The sequence below is a fragment of the Synchiropus splendidus genome, chromosome 1 (genome assembly GCF_027744825.2).
Source record: "Synchiropus splendidus isolate RoL2022-P1 chromosome 1, RoL_Sspl_1.0, whole genome shotgun sequence".
NCBI classification, from domain to species: domain Eukaryota; kingdom Metazoa; phylum Chordata; class Actinopteri; order Syngnathiformes; family Callionymidae; genus Synchiropus; species Synchiropus splendidus.
In genome coordinates, this window is record NC_071334.1 from 21,100,601 (window position 1) to 21,120,275 (window position 19,675).

General features: G+C 40.3%; 1 protein-coding gene across 8 annotated transcripts in view; it reads left to right on the forward strand.

The window, feature by feature from the left end:
* The window catches only part of lpp (LIM domain containing preferred translocation partner in lipoma), a 114,692-nt gene that overhangs the window by 54,975 nt on the left and 40,042 nt on the right, over positions 1-19,675 (forward strand). For all 8 annotated transcript variants that reach the window (XM_053864286.1, XM_053843515.1, XM_053851731.1 and 5 more), the window contains one exon: positions 10,464-11,024. In XM_053864286.1, coding sequence (XP_053720261.1) covers positions 10,464-11,024 — 561 coding nt within the window. The remainder of the gene's footprint in view (positions 1-10,463; positions 11,025-19,675) is intronic.

The window sequence follows — 19,675 nt, forward strand, 5'->3', positions numbered from 1 at the left end:
GGCCTTATGTTTGAGGGAATCTTAGTTGACAAAAAAATCCAGTGTTGCCCATTCACAAAAGTTAAATTAACAATTCAGCAAACTCTCACAACACGGAGGCTTCAGTGACATCAACAAGTATCTGTTGTGGCATAACAGAGTGTAATAAAATGTGGTCATTATATAATTAATCACCGTTTCATGCTTTATTTCTCTCTGCCTTCCTCTCTTGCCCTCTCGTTTCATACAGAATGTGAATCATTTGACAGAGGTAACAGAGTTTGTTTGCTTGTTCCTGTGACAAGTCACATTAACATGTTATCGTTCTTCCTCTTTAATCTGAGTACAATGAGGTAAGTTAACCGAGGGGATCACTGCCGAGGCATATGTTTTATGTTTTGCCTGCTTCAATATCATTTCCAGGCACTTGCCAGGTTCTACTTGTAACAATTCTAGTCAAAACTAAAGTTCCTTGCTTCAAGAAATCTATGTTGTCTGCCTGCTCCCTTTGGTTCAAGCTAACTTATGTCCTAAGTTGAAGTATCTCAGGGAGGGGACATGAGGTTGACTGTAATGAGAACATTTTTCTTCTTTCATTAGGAACTCAAAGACAGAATTCTGGATGCAGGTGGCAGGAACACATTTCCTCCTCACTTTTGGGAGTCTTCATAAGTGCTAGGGGAATAGCTGATGCAGTGAAATTTATTAAGGTGGCCGGGGCCTTCAGTCAAGATTACTTGTTCTTATGCATATCCAAATAGAAGTAGGTCCTGAAAAAAGACTCTGGACCTAAGTTGTTCTGGAAATGCCTTGGTATCGTTCCAAGCCAGACTTTAACTTATCTTGTCAGTCCTCCCTGATCATGCTGGTCAACATCTTGTCCTCACATGCCCTCACATGGTCTATGACAGTTTGACTGAGCATTATAATGCATCTTTAGCAGTGTTTGTACCAGCATTTGTTGCACATTTAATTACCATTATTAAAATAAATATCAAATGGGGTGAAAGAAAATAATGAAAGGAAATTCATGAAATAGTCACTGGTTATATTAGATCATGGAAACAATTTACATATACTTTGGGTGGAAATAATTTTCCATTGGATCTTGAACAAACAGACAAAGCAAGACAAACAGCCCTGTTTCATGCGTGTATGCCTCAGCAGGCTTAAAAAGCCCATTGTGCGCTTGAGGGACTGATATTCTGTATATTGGGTAAAAATTCTTAATGAGTTGGCCTTTGGGTTCAGGTCAGAAAATGCTGGCATGGCTTGTTTCAATGCCGGTGCCCGATATACTGGATCTGACACTAGTTTACTTGCAAACCCAGTAGAAACATTTGTGTTTTATTGATTTATTTAGACCCCATTATGCTGTGAATAAGACCTTTTGCCCTCACCTCAGAGTATAAGGAAACAGCAGTACCCACATTCAAGCTGTAAGACTCTGCTCTGCTGCAATCTGAGCCCAACCAGCCCTGCTAATACACAGTGTGAGCCTGTCTAAGCACATCATATCTGTTGTGGGGGAGTTAACAACAAGGCCCAGATGAGTGTCAAAATAGTGCATTTATCAAGCACTAGCAGCGAGGCACTGCTATGGTGGAAGCTGCAGAAGCATCAGCTGTAGTGACCTCAGATGTTAGGATCAGACAAAACAATACATTGGTGTTTCTATGTGGTCACCATGTCAAGTTAGGCATAAGCTCTTCTGTGTGTACGGCCTTTGGCAATGATGCTTTACAACTCTGCACGCTGAGGGTGTTGGGACAAATGATGAAACGAGAACGTAAATTTTAGTGTAGGTGCAAAAGAAAAAAGTTGTCATTTGCAGAACATATTTCTTATTTGGCAAAGTGCTTGGTGGAGGACACATTTCCGTTATTATTTGACCGGTTTTATTTGTCCAGCTTTTTATGTGGAATTAATTGCCTTTTTTCAAAAAGAACCTATTACCCTAGTGTTTTTTGTATGTGAATTGATCTGTTAAAAGCCAGCTACGAGCTAACTCAAGTTTAGTGGAGAATATCAAAATCTCTTTTTAATGCACTTTCTCCATTAGTCTCCTGCCTTAGTCTGATGTAGTGTGATAGAATTTAAGTTGAAATTAAAACACCTCTCCTGTCTGTTTAATCCTCTCTCTACGAAATGATGATGTGCTCCGTAATGAATAAAGTATCGAAGCCTCATCTCCCTAAAAGACACATACTCACTGCCTTGAGTCTCTTTCCTGGCGGTGCTCCTCTATGTGAGTGCGTGTGGAGGGTGGTACTTAAACTCACGCGGGTGTCTTTTTAAATGGGTTTAGCAGGGAGCGAGAGCTACTCAGCTGTCACTGGGTTTCCCTGTGGCGGTGCCAGAACTTCTGCAACTGTGATGTGACTCACTTTTCACACATTCCACCTCAATTACCAATCAGAAAGTGCAGTGAAGCCCTTTATTTGTTTGTCTCTGTGTAAGAAGTTGAAGTGTGCAGTCGCCAGTGCTGTCTAGTAAGATAAATCCCGGTGCCTTTTAGGACATAGGTCATGACCTTGTGGGATGGGCTTTTATTTTGGTTAGGCAAGCGGAAAGTTGTTCCTCTGACATTAATCTAAGATAACCTTGAACAACATAGTGACAGTAGGCTAAATGTCATGGTGATGCTATTCCACAGATGGAGTAGGTTCACATATTGAAGGTTAGATAGTCAAGAGGGTTTCTGTCCTTTAACATTAATGTGGTAATTTGTCTCATCAACAGAAAAAAAGGTAAGAAGGAAAATAGAAGCATTAGTGAAAGTTGACTTTTTGGCACTCCTGAAGCAAAGTCATGAATCGCCTAAGGACACTGACCAAAATGAAGGTGTGTTCTGCTGTATTGATCAGTATTGAGGGTTAAGCAGTTTAAATTCATTGCAATTCGAATTCATAAAAATAAAAAAAAATCTGATGATGTACAAAGGCAAATAGGAGTCTAGTCCATGCATTATTTGTTGACGTTTTAGTTGTGTCAGATTAAAACAGATGGATGTTCTTGAAGCGTGTTGATGGGCAAGACGACAATGAGATCTTGAAACGCCACAGAGAAGGATCCTTCTACACGACTGCCGTAAGGAACTGTCCGTGCACACTGGGGCTGCCCAGACACTCCTGTCTCTCAACAGGCAGAGCATTCTGGATGGCACTTGCTGTCACAACATGGTAGAATGATTGGCCCTCGATGCTTGCTTCCTCGTCCCCCCACTGATCCTGGTTGCTGTGAAACCATCAGAGTGAATTCATACTGTGGACCGCTCCTGTGGCAACTCACTTCTCGCACTGTGTAGTTTTGTTGACCTCTGCCTTGGACGCCTCACTGAGTTCAAACTGTAGAGGATTCTTACTAATCTTCACAGACACTTTAACAGTGTAGGTGAGTTGTAGAGGTGAATAATTAAGAGTGGCTTTACACTGAATATCCACATGTCTGATGTCATGCTGGAAGTTATGGCGAGAGTTGGGGTGAAACACATGCAACAATATACAAATCAGAGATGAATTAATAATTCATTTTATTGTATGCTATTTCACAACCACACATACGGAGAGGACCCTAGAGACCTGTGCTACTCAGCTTACATTTTCCACTTCTGTTGGCATTTCACTCACAGGTACCTGGTAAACAATGAATAATTTCCTGGCTCATTTGGGGTACTTTCTGACAATATGTGGAATAGACGATTACTTTTAAGAGGCAGCTTGAAAAAGCTGTGTGTCTTGGTCGGATGCTTTATTGCTGAAGTTGTCTCTGGAGTGGTGTAAAAAAAAAAAACCTTTTCGCTTTCTGTTGATGATCATTCACATTTAACCTGTTGATACAGATCAATACAATGCAATGTTTTATCCTAGGATTGTTTTGTACACAATTGTTTTGGAAACACTACGTATGCACTCAGAAACTAATAATATAATCACACACTTTTACTCTCACCTTGGCCAAATAATCATACATGACATTGTCCGTAGCTGTGGGAAATTATAGACAGTCCTATGTCCATGGTCAATTTTGTCAATTGAATTTCCATTTCCCCTACTGATTTCTTTCTTAACATTGACTTCTCTGAGGTAATACTGGAAACATTTATTTTCATGAGTGGAAATGACAAATAAAAAGCCTTTTGAAATGAAGGTTGTTGTGTTGCAACTCAACCCTTGTGCCCCCCTGGGAAAATAGTCTCCCTTGTGGGTTTTAGGTCTCTGCTCCAATGAGATCTATCTATCTATCTATCTATCTATCTATCTATCTATCTATCTATATCTATATCTATATCTATATCTATCTATCTAGCTATATATATATATATATATATATATATATATATATATATATATATATATATATATCTGTTCGGTTGCATATCTTGTTGTTGTTTTTGATTTCTACAGACATGTCTCGTGTGGCTCTAAAATACTGACAGCATTGCCTCCCAAAAGGTCCTGGCCTTGAAAAGTGACTTACTTTGAAGCTAAAGCTGGTTTCTTTCATGGTAGCATCAATTTCCATTGAGCACAGTGAGATGACGGAGGAGCAAACGGTGATGCATGACATCAAGCTCATTCTGGATTTTGTTCCCAGAGGAGTTTAAAGGTACTGGAGTGATTCTTTGCTCGAGATGCCTCGTTTTAAGTTAGATGAAAATCAATTCTTGTTTTAAAATGCCCTGTTTTGTGTTGCACCATAGCTTTCTCCATATAGTTGCTAAATACATTTTGTTGTAGTCCCAGGGTGCATCCATGCAGATACATGTCCTTTTCTACCTGATGTTATTCCTTGCCCGTTTAAAAAATGTGCGCTATAAAAATGGAGCTGTTCTGGGCGACTTCAGGACCAGTGAAAATGACAGAACCGTGCAGCTCACATACCCGGTAACTGAAAAATGATGGATCTGTGTGGATGAGGGGCCTGTTTGAAACAGTATTGGATACGACTGACAGGGTCGCAGTTGTTGGCTCAAGATCAGTGGTGCCTTCTCATGATCTCCCAAATCAAGAACACAGATGTTGTCCAGCATTATTACACACTGATACGTTTGTCCGAACTAACAGGTAGGCACATCTTGACTTTAGATTCGGATATTCTACAATACTCATGCAGACGTTGGCTGAAAGCACTGTGAAGCACACAAGCATAACCTTTTTTGGCAATATTTTTAAAGCAAAAATATACATCACAATGATCAATATTTTCTCCCCCCCCCAACGGTATAATGGTATAAATTATGTCAATAACATTGCAATAAAAAATAAAAGAATAAATACCACAGTACTGTTAAACGTTATGCTTGTTCTTTTTTTTCTCCCTTAATTTATCCAAACACTTATTACACACACGTGCTCTTATAGATCTATTAGCATAGCTGTTTGATTAATAGCGTGTATTGCTTTAACTTGTTTCACAAACACATCAACCCGCTGACGGTTGAAGCTGTGCAGAATCCACAACAGTAAATGGCTTATCTTTATTTTAACCACACTACATTAAAATGTTGCACACTTAAAGACGCTCATGTATCCTATTCAAACACCAAATCTACCTGCAGGACATGCGCACTAACATAAACATGACCCTGTACTCTGATCTATAGAAATTAACCGGTACTGTCTTAATAAGCCCTCACAATGTAAGGTAAAATTAGATTAAGGCTGCCTATTGTATTTCAATTTGAATGCAGACTTGTCGAATCCTCTTTAACTCTGTAGTGCACTTCCTGTCTATATTTTCAAGATAGAACAAGGCAACAATGACTAACCCATTCATGTTGCCTTGATGATAATGTTTCTATGACAGATTCATATTGTTTACCATCCTGGTTCCATTTACTCTCCATGAGAAGTCAAGGCTCTGATTTTATAAAGTGCAGTTCTCTTTTTGTGAAGAATTCAATTGAAACAACCTGGAGCGTAATGAAAGGGTTTCGTTTTTGCTTTGTTTTTTTGCTTAACTCTCTATGTTGGTTATTCAGTTCTGTATAGCAGAGTTGATGTCACCGTGCCACTGGCTCATATGGACCTTCAGGTCAACCTGGCAGCAGGTTCTGAATTTTGACAGGGGCAACCAACTGTGGAGAGAGGAGCCAGGCCTTCAGGCACGCAACGTGTTCCGTCAAAGTCAGTTATTCAGACAAATGCATCCTATCACTCCTTTGTCTTTTAATGACAGGGTGAACCAATGACAAATTACTGAAACAGAAATCTCTGACAGTCTGTGTAACCTGCTTGTTTGGATGCTAAAGTTCTGGAAACAATGCCAAAAGGCTCACCACCAAGTGCTGTCAGTGCATATTATTCCAAAATCTATGCCTGTAGAGTACACACTCATTTACACTCACTGAGTGGACAGTTGCAGTTGCCCATCACCCGTATTGATGACATCAACATACTCTGAGCTACAGAGTTTTTTTTTTTTTAGCCATAGCAGTATTTCACCACCTAAAGCAATCAGGGTCACAAGTGCATGAAAATCTCATTACTGGGATGAGTCAGGGTGTGTGGTGAGACTGGCCTCTGGTACTGCAGGAGGTGAATGAAACAATTAGTGGCTGCTGTGTGAGGGCTCAAAACATACATTTCCCTCTTTTAGGCAAGATAGCGTGCGGATGTGCTGCGTTCACTGACTCTCGGGGACTGCGATTTTTCACACATTTGCCCAGAAATATTTTTTAGTTGCATCAGTGAGTTATATGCCCTACTTTGTATGCTGTTGTTACATCAGGCTGGAAATATTACATACTTTTTCTTCCGAAACCCAGTTTTGTCGGAGATTACATAAGTTTTTAAAGTGCGGGACAAATGTGTTTTAATTGATCATGCAGGAAGGTTCCATTGTGTTCATTGGTGCCACTTGAACAGGAGTCAAGTGTTGGCACAGGCCGAAAACAGCTGGATGTGTGCGTTGACATCATATTTTCTGGAGAAACATGGACTTTTTTGTAGCGCAAGAATCAGTAGATTCCATAAGCCTTGGCATATTCACTTAAAAGTATCATGCTTTTTCTACTGTGGAATCTGCATTGAATCAGTTTACATTGTCTATAATAAATATTATGTATATAATAATATTATATGTATGTGTGTGTGTGTGTGTGTGTGTGTGTGTGTGTGTGTGTGTGTGTGTGTGTGTGTGTGTGTGTGTGTGTGTGTGTGTGTGTGTGTGTGTGTGTGTGTGTGTGTGTGTGTGTGTGTGTGTGTGTGTGTGTGTGTGTGTGTGTGTGTGTGTGTTCATGTTATCCATGTTTCTGCTACAAAAGCATACATCTTGAGAAAGTATTTATTGTTGTTGTGAAATCAAAATTCGTTTTTGCGACTAATCGACTGTTGAGGGTTGTGTCACGGGGCTGCAATATCCGTTTATCTCTGATCTGTGTCTTCCAAATTTATAATTGGCTTTCAATTGGAGCAGGAATGGAAAAGAGAACAAAACACAAATAAAAGATACGCAGACTAAAAAAAGTGTTTGTTGCTTTATCTGTGAACCGGAGAGATAGTTGAAACAGCTCAAGGTCTCGTCACAGTCTGGAGAGGCATTTATTTTATCACGTTTAATGCGTCTTATCTTGACCTATTTTAAGCAGAGAATTAAGCCTCCTCCTAATTTCATGACGACGAAAAGATTGTTAATTGTGACAGTTCAGCTGATGGAGAAGACAAGATGATGTGCGTGGATTCTGTCTTGGTTGTTGCAGCACATGAGCAGCGAGATGCGTCTACACTGTCGAAAAGTTCTGAGGAAAACATCCAGGGTCTTAGACACACAACTTCTTCCTCTTAAGGGGTTTTCCTCAAGCTTGCTTTAAAAAAAAGTCTCCCCCCCCACCCTCATGGATTGAAATGCAAACCTAACATTTTTCCCGAACCTCCCACCCCAAGGCGTGTATAGTCTCTCTTAATCTTTTTTAATGTGTCAAAAGGCTTTTTTGAGAGTCTCTGTGAAATTTCACACTGAAGTTGTTTGCCAAGTCGCTCTGAATTACGCTGCGGAGTGAGGGTTCACTTGTCTGAGGGGCTTGTGAGGAACTTTGAAAATGTGTGTGTTTTTGTCTGAGAGGGTGAGGGATACACAAAACAAAGCTGTGTTGGCTGTGTTTTTAGTAGGAGACGGCGGACTGGGGTGGACTGGGGCTTCACAGATGTAGGATTAACGCAGGGAGCTGTCCATAAATATAACTGCAGCATTTATCAGAGCACAGGACAGAAATGATTGGATGTGATTGACTACTGAAATAAAACCGAATGTAATGTATCACTGTTTTCATGAATGATTGACGAATGATTTATGAATTGAATGCATTTTATGTCCTCAGAGTGACTATTTTAATTAAGTTAATCCAGTTTCTTTATTCATTGACAAGTTTCACAATTCACTGGTAAAGCAAGAAACTGATCGCAGACAAACTGTATCACTGTGATGAACGGATTAAAACATGTTGGTGAAAAAAGAATGTAAAGTACAAGAAGAGCCAAAAAATGTGTCAGATGATATTGTGATTTAGCTAAAGTACACAGCTAAATGTGTTATTCCATTTTATTAATATTAAGCAATGAGCTTGTTATGTTATTTAAACACGTTAAATCAGAACTCAATTCGTTCTCATCCTAAGGAGCATTGTCCTGGAAGGTTTTTACTGACGGTAAATCATGAAGGACTTGGAAAGCATTTCTAAGATCCTGAACTTTGGCTCCGCTGGTGACTGCATTAAAAGCCATGACAAACTTAACATAAGCTTTCCTTTGGTGTGATTTCCACTGTCACTCCCAGGAGTGCTTTTGTGATTAGGCTCAAGAATCATTGTGTTGCAATACTGAACAGTCTTTTAAGCTGCTGTGGGGAGCAGCGATGGAGTCTCCTTAAACAATGATTTCCGTATCATATTTAGTGAACCTTATGCTGCTGACTGTATTTAGGCAGATCGCCGACTTTCTCCCAGCCTTTAATTTTGCATAAATGTACCATGACAGTCTAATTATTTTGAGGGCTTAATTTGCATTTTCAGTCACATCTTAACTAAATGATACTGTAGGTTCTAAGGCCTTTCAGATAAATGAATTATCTCGATTGTTTAAAACCCATGAAACATTTAAATTAAGTAATTTCCCATCCTAAAGGGCATATTTTCAACTTTATTGAAAGACACGCACACACTCACTCATTGGAGACAGAGCCAGTTAACATGAATTTCAATGAGACAGAAGTCTGTGGAAGAGGAAGGAAAGAACAGAAGCTTTCATTAGACTTTTCTCTGCATACCGATTAGACCGCATGTGTCATTTTTGGATATTCTCGCAGACGTTGCTGACATATTTGATCAAGTGTTATAGGAAAGTGATTGGAATTGTCGCTCTGCCCCAATTTACAAGTCGTCTAATCACTTCAACTTGCCAAAGGTCTGAAAACTACATTTTAGTAATTGCAATAAAGACAAATGTATTAATTGACTGTGATTTTTGCCTGCAGGCGATCAACCTAATAAGGCCAGCCAAGGTTAATGATAGACCTTTTTTAGAGGAACGTCTGACACCAATTATGTGGAGCAACAACAGCTTGCATTTTAGGCTCTTGGGGCAGAAGCCCTGACATCTGACTATATGAGTTTCTGTGGCTTTTTTTTTTTTATCTCCACTGAGCAGTGAATTAATCTCCAGTCACATTCCCTGCAGTAGGCTTTGTCGTTGCTTTTTAGCCACCTCTTCCCAGGAACACCACGCCACAAATCTCTGTGATTTACCATCCTTCCGTTCCAGGCGGCCACAGTCAGCACAAATGTCTGTGCCTTTGCCAATCTGCTGTCATGGCGCCTTGTGGACAACAATTTATTCCTTTTGCTTTATTAGTCCTACGTCGTGGGGAGAATTGACTGGCCGACGCTGTTGAGATAGCTGGGTAATTGATTCACCGGAGGATGAATGTGCTTAATACAAACACAAAGCTAAATATAAGTATCAGTCGTTCCTACCACGAAGCAACTTGTTTCCGAAAAGCATTTCACATTCATTCAATCAAATCTGCTTCGCATTGATTAGCATGGTTTTCCTTTGCACAAAGCACTTGCTTTCTTCTCTACATGTTTATATTTATTTAAAGTCCCTCGCAGGAGGGGAGTATATGGTTTGTACTGGGGCCTGGACATGAATGCAAGGTTTGACTTCTGTCTCATCTCACTTGAAGCAGCAGACCCAAGTTTGTGGGCTGTTTAGCAGGGCACGTAGTCAAGGTGAGAGTTAGCTCTCTTGATGCTGCCGCCCGGGTCCTGAATATTCCGTGGGATACATGTTGGCCGGGCCATCTTTCACTTCACTCTTTTGCTCCATTTCAGACCCAACGCTGAGCTGCTCTTGTGCAGCCTAGCTGTAGCGGTGGCAGGAATTGAATAGGCTTATACATAAATTCATCAATATGACCATGTTACTGTCAAAGCAGGAGGCACATTTATCAGGTTTAGCATTACAAGAATATGTTTTGTTTTCCAGATCTCAGGATCTGCAACATCTACACCCAGTGCTCCAGTGACTGGATACAAACGTATGGTGATTCCGAACCAACCACCTCTGACGGCCACAAAGAAGTCCACCCCTAAACCCCAGGCTTCCTCTATTCCTACTCCTTCCGCCAGCCCTGCAGCAAAGCCTCAAAGTCACCCTGCTCCTCAGCCTGTCGCTGCCTCCTATGCCACAGCGTCAACACCGAGTCAACCCACCTTCAACGTCCAAGTGAGGTCTGCTCAGCCGGGACCCCAGCATCCTCCGCCAGGTGGGCATCATTACGGTCAACATCCAATCCGAAGCCCATCTCAAGTCCAGTACATGCCTGCTCAGCCAAAGGGTCCCGACTTTGCTTACGGACCACCGCAGCCTGGGTTTTCTCCGATGTCTTATGGCGGTTATCAGGATCAGCAGCATCCAGGACTGGCTAGCAAGGCAGATTTTGCTGCCAACCAACCCTACCAACCGACAGGACCCAAGAAGACTTATATCACTGATGTGCCACAAAATATGACCCCTTATGCCCCTGGACCTGCTATTCCACCGAAGGTAGGCACTTCAGTTTTCACTTCAGGGTTGTATCTCTATCTCTATCTCGATCTAGTCATATTTCTAACAAAACCGTTTTCCCCAAAGGTAATGGTGTATGTTTAGAGTTTGTGTACTTCTTTGAAGGAGGATGTTTCAGTTTGTGACTTAACTAACTGCCCTAGTTTGGTTTTGGAGTGGATGAATCTGGGTTGCTGTGAAGTACAGTGTCTTTGAGATCGTTGTCGTCTTCATGGACGAAAACAGAAAAAAAACTGCTTTGACTTTATTGCTCCGTTTCACTCATATTGATGGATTATCCACTACAACTCTTTCAAAGGTGCGAGAGTTCTTCAATTTTCCTTTTTGAATTGAACATGCATTGCGCTGTATGACTTTCTCTGAATGATAGATGAGGTCAAACAGATTTGTCTGTCACAAAAACGAATGAATGATGATGAATATAGTTGTCAAAGTGGGTTTTCAAACATTGGTGTCTGAGTTCATCTCCTGCTTCTTTGTGTGGAAAAGGTTTGGCACCTAAGCAAGGTTGTTTGGTTCGTTGCGTCAAGGTATGGGTCTTTAAGTATTTCTGGCTCAGAGAAATGGTTCCCTCCTTGGCCAGCAACTTCAATTCATGATAGATCAGATTAATGTTTAATTTAAGAGCTTTCTATAGGTGACTTGTTGATGCTGAGAATTGCAGATGTCTTGCAGTGCCTTCTCCGAGAGACTTGAAGCTTGGAGCTTAAATGTGAATAGGCTTTGGAAGCTCTGAGGTGTCTTGCTTTAAAAAGTATCTATGTAAGATACAGTTAAGACAAAGTTTGAATTTAAATTATTAACTTTATTGCCTTCACTGGCAATTCAGTTGGTTGAGCCAAAATCAACAGTGCAATTCAGTCATTTAGTTCCATCAAGTCACTTCTTCCAACTCCTTCTTGAGACTCCCAGGACATGTTTGAGCAAACTGGGACCCATCATCCTTCCAGCATGTTCTTAGGATTCTCCAAAGGGCATCCGGCTAGTTGGATACTACTAGAATATCTACAGTGAGAGGTGTTTTGAAGGAACCCAGATTGAGTACATTCAAGTGGTTCAGAAAGCATCTCCAAATCTGGCTGGGAAATTTTAGACTTTTTGCTTTTTTCGGATGAACGCTCAGTGTGACAAAACCCTCCACAGCCTTTTCCTGGCACGTTCCAAATATTTGCTTATTAACAACTCAATGGAATCAGAAGCAGCTTTTAATGTTGTATTTACAATTAACAATACAATGCTAGTAATAGTAAGCCACGGCGTGGCTATGTGTGAGCACACACACATATGCCACGTAGTTATACATACATGCGTGCATGTGTGTATGTATGTATGCATGTATATGTGTGTGTATGTGTAGTACGCGTATATTTGCTCTGCTCTCCGATGGCGGTACTCTTGGGAGGTCCTTGTCGTCTTTCATTCGAAATGCTCTGAATAAACATTTGTTTTAACCTTTATAAATTTTTAATTTCTCCTCTCTGTCAGGAGTTTGCAGCGTCTGAATGCAAAAAAGGCAAGTTGTGTTTATTGGAACAAAGTGGGCATTTGTTCCACTGCTGTAAATTTACAGTAAGATTTAATTTTCTAATGAGTAGCCAAAAAATGATCACCTGTATGACCGAGGCACCTTGGACAGTAATGGAAAAATGGTCAAGTTCAAATGCTTAGCACAAAGGTTACAGGACAAAATATTAGGAGAAAAAAAGGTTCCTGTAACATTTCTACATTCATATATCAAATGTGAGAAAATATTGATAATGATTCTGATAAAATACTGATACGTCTGAAACAGTGCACGAAAGAGAGTTTTTAACATATGACAAATGCACAATAATGAATTATACTTGGGACTGAATGTGTAGCCATGAGTCTTGGCCTCCCCATGACCCAGTTGCTGGTTGACAGAAACCCCCTGCAGACATGCAGTATTGGCACCACCATACAGTCATAATGTTGTTGCTGAAAGGTAAATATACATTAGTTTTTTTTTTGTCTTTCCTCATTAACGTTACAGGCCATATGAGGACAGTCAAAGGTCCAAACATGACTGGACAATGACCAGGCTGCCAGCGAACAAATACAGATGATATTATATTGTGTTGCCTCTTAATGGGCATTACAGATTACATGTCAGTTCTTGTTTGGTGGTTCTACTAAACAGCTTTCATCTGTTTTTATAACTGCAGTTTCTTTTAAACCTCATAACAAATATGGTAAAAATGAATACTTTCTTTAATGTGCTCATAAAAGTCTTTGACCTTAATGATTCCTAAATCTGTTGAAGCTCCACTTGGTGTGGAACCTTGTGATTGTGCTGGATAATTCTCAGACGAATAAAGAAACATTGTGGTCCGTGTGAATGAAAGTGCATATGCCACTGAGACAGCTATTCTAATCTGGATACATCCACTTGCAGACAATCTCTGGAAAGTGCAAGGCCCCTGAGTGTTCTATAATTCAAGGATTTATTCTGGCTCCAAATACAAAGTGGGCCTCTTTACCCTGTGGGAATAGCTCATCAAGGACTGTTCTTTACTAAATACAAATTAGCTCCAACAGTAGTGCAAGTATCTTAAAAATAAATCTAATTATATTTGTTCAAAACAAAAGTCTACATTTTGCTCGAAAAGCTCATCTGAGTCCCAGTTTGATGCATTATTAAAGCAAACAAAAGGTGGCGTTTAGTGGATTTGTATTCCTTTGATTTCAGATAAAAGCGCATGACTAATTTTACACATATATCGTGTGCACTATTTTTACATCTATTCGTTTGTTATTTACTTTTCAAGGATGTTTATTGGCACAGCATAATGGGCTCTGTGTCTCTGGGTGTTACCTCTGAGGCAGTCGTCTAATACACTGAAGTACATTTCTCCCATTGCACAACCACGTGGAATGATCCACATATGCTGAATAGCACTTTTGCACAAACAGAGCAGAGAAATGTGAAAGCAGAGGTTTACCATTCACTGCAGAATGTCTGAATGACTTCTACTCTTGTTAACCTCAACGTCTTCTAGAAGAACTGTCTGGTCTGTGTCTGTTTGGACACAGAATCCATCGGCTATGGTGCTTCCTGTTAGTTGCTGGGATGCACAATCAGCTGTTTGTGCTTGTTCACAATCTCAATTTTCCGCTCACTGATGATGATAAGGGGCCTCACACCACCATTTCTTTGGGCCTACTGATCATCTGTACCGAAGTAGATGTGGTCACCATGACGTCACTAAATGAAACACATTAGATCGGGGTTGTATGTAAACTTATGATGATGCTCTTTCACAGCAACAGTTGAAATCTGAACAGAGAGAGAACATTGCCCGAGGTGCCCAAGTGAACATCTCTTCAGCCTGATGCTGCAGTACTTGCTGTGGCGGAGGTCCGTTACGACTTCAGGCTGACGATGACTCTTGTTTAGTACTGACAGACATATATAACTATGGCATTCTTATATGTCTTGTCCAGCTGCTCTCGGATGCTGTCTTCCACCACACCCCTCACCAGACCAATGTGAACCCTTCGCTGCTGCCAGTGTTGTTATGGTGAATGGGCTGCGCTATTTACGCCACAGCTTACTTTTCCTGCATGGCTGCCATAGCTTTCAATAGAGTCAGAATGGAACACCTCATCCAAGCATGCCGTCTCAAGGAGCGCGCTGTGCTCAGCAGCAGCTCGCTTGCAGTTACATTGACTGTGGAATCTGGGCTTGGTGTCTTGGTTCATCATCTTCGATAATGTCATGATTGTCAGTCAGTGAGGCAAAGTAATATCAAGAAATCGAGGTCTAGCATCAAGTTACCCAAGTTTGAAATGGCAGGTTGAAAAGTTGAAATGACACTACTGTACTGTTATGTTTACACCTTTGCTAACTGTACAGTTATGCAGTTCTAATGACATTTTCACACGTCTCACTGTCTCCAAATTTCACCAAAAATACTAATATTTTGTTGCAGTAATGCAGATGTCGCAGGGCGTAATGTATAGTTTCACCGTGAAATTGTGATCATGATCAACTTGCATTAATTGTGCAGCCCTACATCATCTGCGTTTTATTCTTAAACCCGTCTGCAAAAGCCTCTTCCAACTTCAATAACATTCAGAAACACCCAATGTCATCATATTTGATGGATGCTGAAAAACAGAAAAACAAAAACAGATCACTGGTTGATTGTCAAACTTTCCACGAATCTCCCCATCTTTCCGGAGATTGGAAGAAGAACTAAGCTGGATGATGAGTTGTTTTATTGCTGGGCTGGAGTGACGTTTGACAGTGGAGGATTATTTTGAACTGCTCAATCCCTGCAGCCAGTTAATACCCCCTCGAAGGTCAACGACGGTTTCAACTGTCAAACATGTTTGAAATGTCATTTCTCTGCCTTCCAGTTCAGGCCAGTTTGCCCTCTGACCTACGCTACAGTGTTTTCATATGCTCCCGAGTGGATCAGCGCAAAATTGTCTTTTGTGTTCGTGTCCTGGCATGTACCCTCTTGACTGTGGGGAAACTCTTCTGGTGCGCTCGGAGTGCTGTTTCATTTCAAGTCACCCGAACATAAATCATTATCCATATTCAGACTACTGCTAATAATTTCCAACCTCTATTTTGAGCACCAGAACAGAAATGCCTGACATCTAGCTCACTTCAGATTCAGAACCTAAAAGTTATAGCAGCATGAGGTTGTTTAAAAATATTTGTTTTTGGCAGTGCTGCTGGCAAAAGAGTGTAATTGCAAACTGTCGTAAAACTCGGTCTCTGGACCTGCTTCCCGCCCTTGTTTGTTCATGAGGAATAGCCATGCCGAAACGGTGAATAATCACAGCAGTGATATACACGACACAACCAACCATCAATCGTTCAACATCAGTAACTGAACTCCGCCATTTTAGCCTAGCAGGGAAAGCTTGGAAATAGTGAGAGGCTTCCATATTTCCATCGTTGAAAATTTGTAAAAACTATATTTATGTGAAAATGTTACCTATTGCTATTTCAACTTATGCATCACTTAATGGCTCTCACACATAGACTTTGGTTTCGGTGAAAATAAAAAATGAATAAAGTAACAACTATATGTATTTCAGTGCTGACTTTTGATCGGCTGTTTTCTATGTTGTCCTGGTCTACGTGCCACAGTCTTGAGCTCTTCATCCTGTTATTAATCTGATCTAGACCGTCACCTCTGACTCATTTGAAAGACAGACTAGAAAAGCTCCTGACACAAGGAGAAAGGAAGTATAACAATGCCCATTTGGGATTCGATCATCTGCATAAAATCACGGTTAATATCAGTAAGATGAGACATAATACAGGACATATCAACTGTGGGATGAACATTTGCATAGCATCTGTTTAACAATGGAAATTTTCTCAAATATCTGTATAAGATTTACCCCCGAGGGAATCACAGAGCAGGAAAATTAAGGGGGCGTGGGATAGACCCCTAGAGGGCTACACAAAAAGAAAATATTGACAGAGGCGGATGTTTTGTGTCTCGAGCAAAAATCGACTTGGCAAACTACTCAGCCATTGTTCCTCCTCTGTAGCATCTGAACACTCGCAACAATAGCTCATCATATGCACTTCACATTTACGTCAGAGATCAGGTGTGATTTCTTGGGGAAAGAATCAAAACAAATGTTTATTTTCACTTACCGTTTGGGGACATTATGTATTATTGTATGAGTTTTAGTTTATACTGTGTAGCTCTCACTTAAGTGACTTGTGCAGTATTTTTCCTTTTGTAAATTTCCCTCAAACACATTCAGAAATTTACCTTACGAGGAAAGCTTTCACAAAACGTGTACATGTTTTTCTTTCCCCAGCCGGATGTGAAAGTAAATATACTTAGTTGTTAAAAATTAATATGAATAACGTTCATCTGTCATTTTGACTTTCTGTCCTAAAATCAGATGAAGGTGCTCAGGAGATTATTGAAATGCCATCTGAGTGGATCACTTCCTCTTTCTGCTGTCAGTCACAGTCCTTAGATTGAATGGCACTAACTGGCCCATCTTATGTAGTACTATGAGAGAACAATTTGGTTTTCATTGGTTTATTGTGGTTTTTCATGCAGTAACTTAAATATATTTCAATACTTCCCTCCTAAATTATCCACGCACAGTAGCTACCTTCATTATTGAGTATTAGATCACAAGCATTAGAAGGATTGTTTTCTGTTTTCTCTGAGCTATACCTGATCCACGTGTAGGCACTGTAGACGTCTCTGTCATCAAAGGCTACCGCAATTACATTTCCGAAGTGGTTCTAATGTTAATGAACGCGTCCCATCCCACCTTGAGGTCATAAATCACTAAATGTTGGTGGTCTACATTTCTGATTACTGGGCTCTCCTGCATCTGCTGCGTCCTGGAGGTCGCATATAGATCAGGGTGTCATGTTGGAAAGAGGTTGTCCTTCAACGGTTGCCGCTGGTGCAAATGAACTCCTGATGTTTAACATATACAGAATAGAATAATGGACAGTTGGGAAAAATAATCTCAATGATTTGGGTAGAAGTTAAATTTAGCAGGCTGGTCATTAGAAATACAAAGCTATCCTAAAGCATCCTAAATGGTGGACGCTGCTTTACTGACTTCTGGAGCCTGATCCTGTTTCCACCGTGGATTCATGAGGTCACTCATGCACAGGCAATGCCATGACTCTGGGGTCAGCACAGGTCTACCCAGAATTAGCTGTGTGCATTCTAGCCGGGTCATCCCACATGCAGGGCTTTCATCGCAGTGATATCTACCGTTTTGGGAACTCCAGATCGAAAGGTTTTGTTCTGTATCGGTCAAGTTTGTATGAGATGGATTAGTGTTTAATTGATATTTGACAGGAAGTCTCCAACAAACAACTGTGCACTCTTTTATCCCAGCTCATATTTAACGCACAACAATGCCGCTTTCCCATTCTCTGTCCATGCTTCATTTCTACTGTGCAGAAAAGAAACATTTGAGAAACTCCTGATCCGCTGAAGAAACTGTGATTGGAGTAGAGGTCAGTGCTGCAGGTTGAGTCCAAAAACTTGTTGGCTTGGTTGTCTCTGTGTTGTTGTGAAAGGTGTTATAAGTTTTGACACATTTATTTTGTTATTGCACACAGTGTGGATTATATTCGGTGTCTGATTTGTCTGATTTTTACTTGTGTGTCTACTAGAAATGTTGTTCAAGTAGACAAAACACAGATTGCTCAAAACACAATTGCAATGGTGAATGGTGTATATAATCTGTCATAGGGTTTGATGTTGCAGAAGCACTGTAGCAGACACCATTTAAAAAAAGTAGAGAAAAGAAACACACACATCTCTTCCCCTGGTGTGTGAAGAATTCATCCAAAAATGTTGCAACACCTCAGACCAAGGCGGGAACGTGAAGGTACATGCAAAGTTGAAGGTTTGATAGCATTAGTGGTTGAAAACTTGCCATAATCAAGGCAACATGCAAAACCTTGCCCATTTCCATCTGAGGAACTGTATTTTTTTCACAAGCCAATGATGATGTTTTTCAACAAACAGCCTAACGCTATTGACGTTTTGCTGATTTTCCAATGCTCAAGCTGTCACTTGTCCCCACTCTATCAGTGTTTCAGACTTTCTATGATTTTCACTTTGTGATTCTGCTCCAGATTTTTTTGTTCTGATATTTTGTTAATTTGTTTTGTTCCTCTCAGCCATGTCCATCTTGACTAGTAGAGATTTTATGATTATAAATACATCACGTGAGAATTGTTTTATAGTCAGCAGTTGAGGTTTTTATAGCCAACTATTCGATGCAGTGTCTTTTATGAGGACTTGGTGAGCTCTGTGATGGTTTGCTTCATTTGGTTTGTGGGAACTTTCTTATTGATCAGTGGTGTTTGTCACATCAGTGTTCATAAATAATGGGCCCTGCCACCTTCCTCTCCTCTGGCCTCTCTGACTGGTTGGTAAATAACCAGCCCAATCGATAGCTGTCATTGCAGGTCAGTGAGCCCCTGCAGTCTAAAACCATTGAGTTCACTTTATGAATATGCTGCTGTGTTTGATATCCAAAATCATTCTAAACCTAGATTCTTGTCTGCCTGTGTCTGTTCTTTTTCCATTTTCCTTTACTTGATGAAATTACAATTGTGTGTTGAGAGATTCGTCGAGGGCCTTATAATGAAGTTGTTTACTTTGTTTTATTAAATAAATGATGTTCCCTCATCACTTCTAATCACTTGGCTTGGTAAATCCACTCAACCCTGAGTTCCAGGGTTGTCTGGAGTCAGAGATCAGGCACTTGTCTACAGAAACAGTGGCCCCTGCTGGTGTGTTTCTCCACTTGCTCCTCGTAGTGTTGCTGAAGTGAGATCAATTTTCTCCGCTCCAACACACTTGAATCGCTGTCTTAAAAACATGTGTTAGTTAGTTTCCTCCAGCGTTTCTTAAAATGCCCCAACAGTCAAGTTAACATGAGAGATAAGTTAATTTCTCAGATTATGCAAATGATACATGAATATTATATTATTTAGTTTTTATTTTTGTTTCATAAATTTTGACATGGAGCATTACTGACTTTTCTAAATGGAGTTACTAACTGAACGATTTACTTATCATAACTCAATATCCAACTTTGCATAGACGTTTCGTCAAACTTTTTAATAATGTTTATTT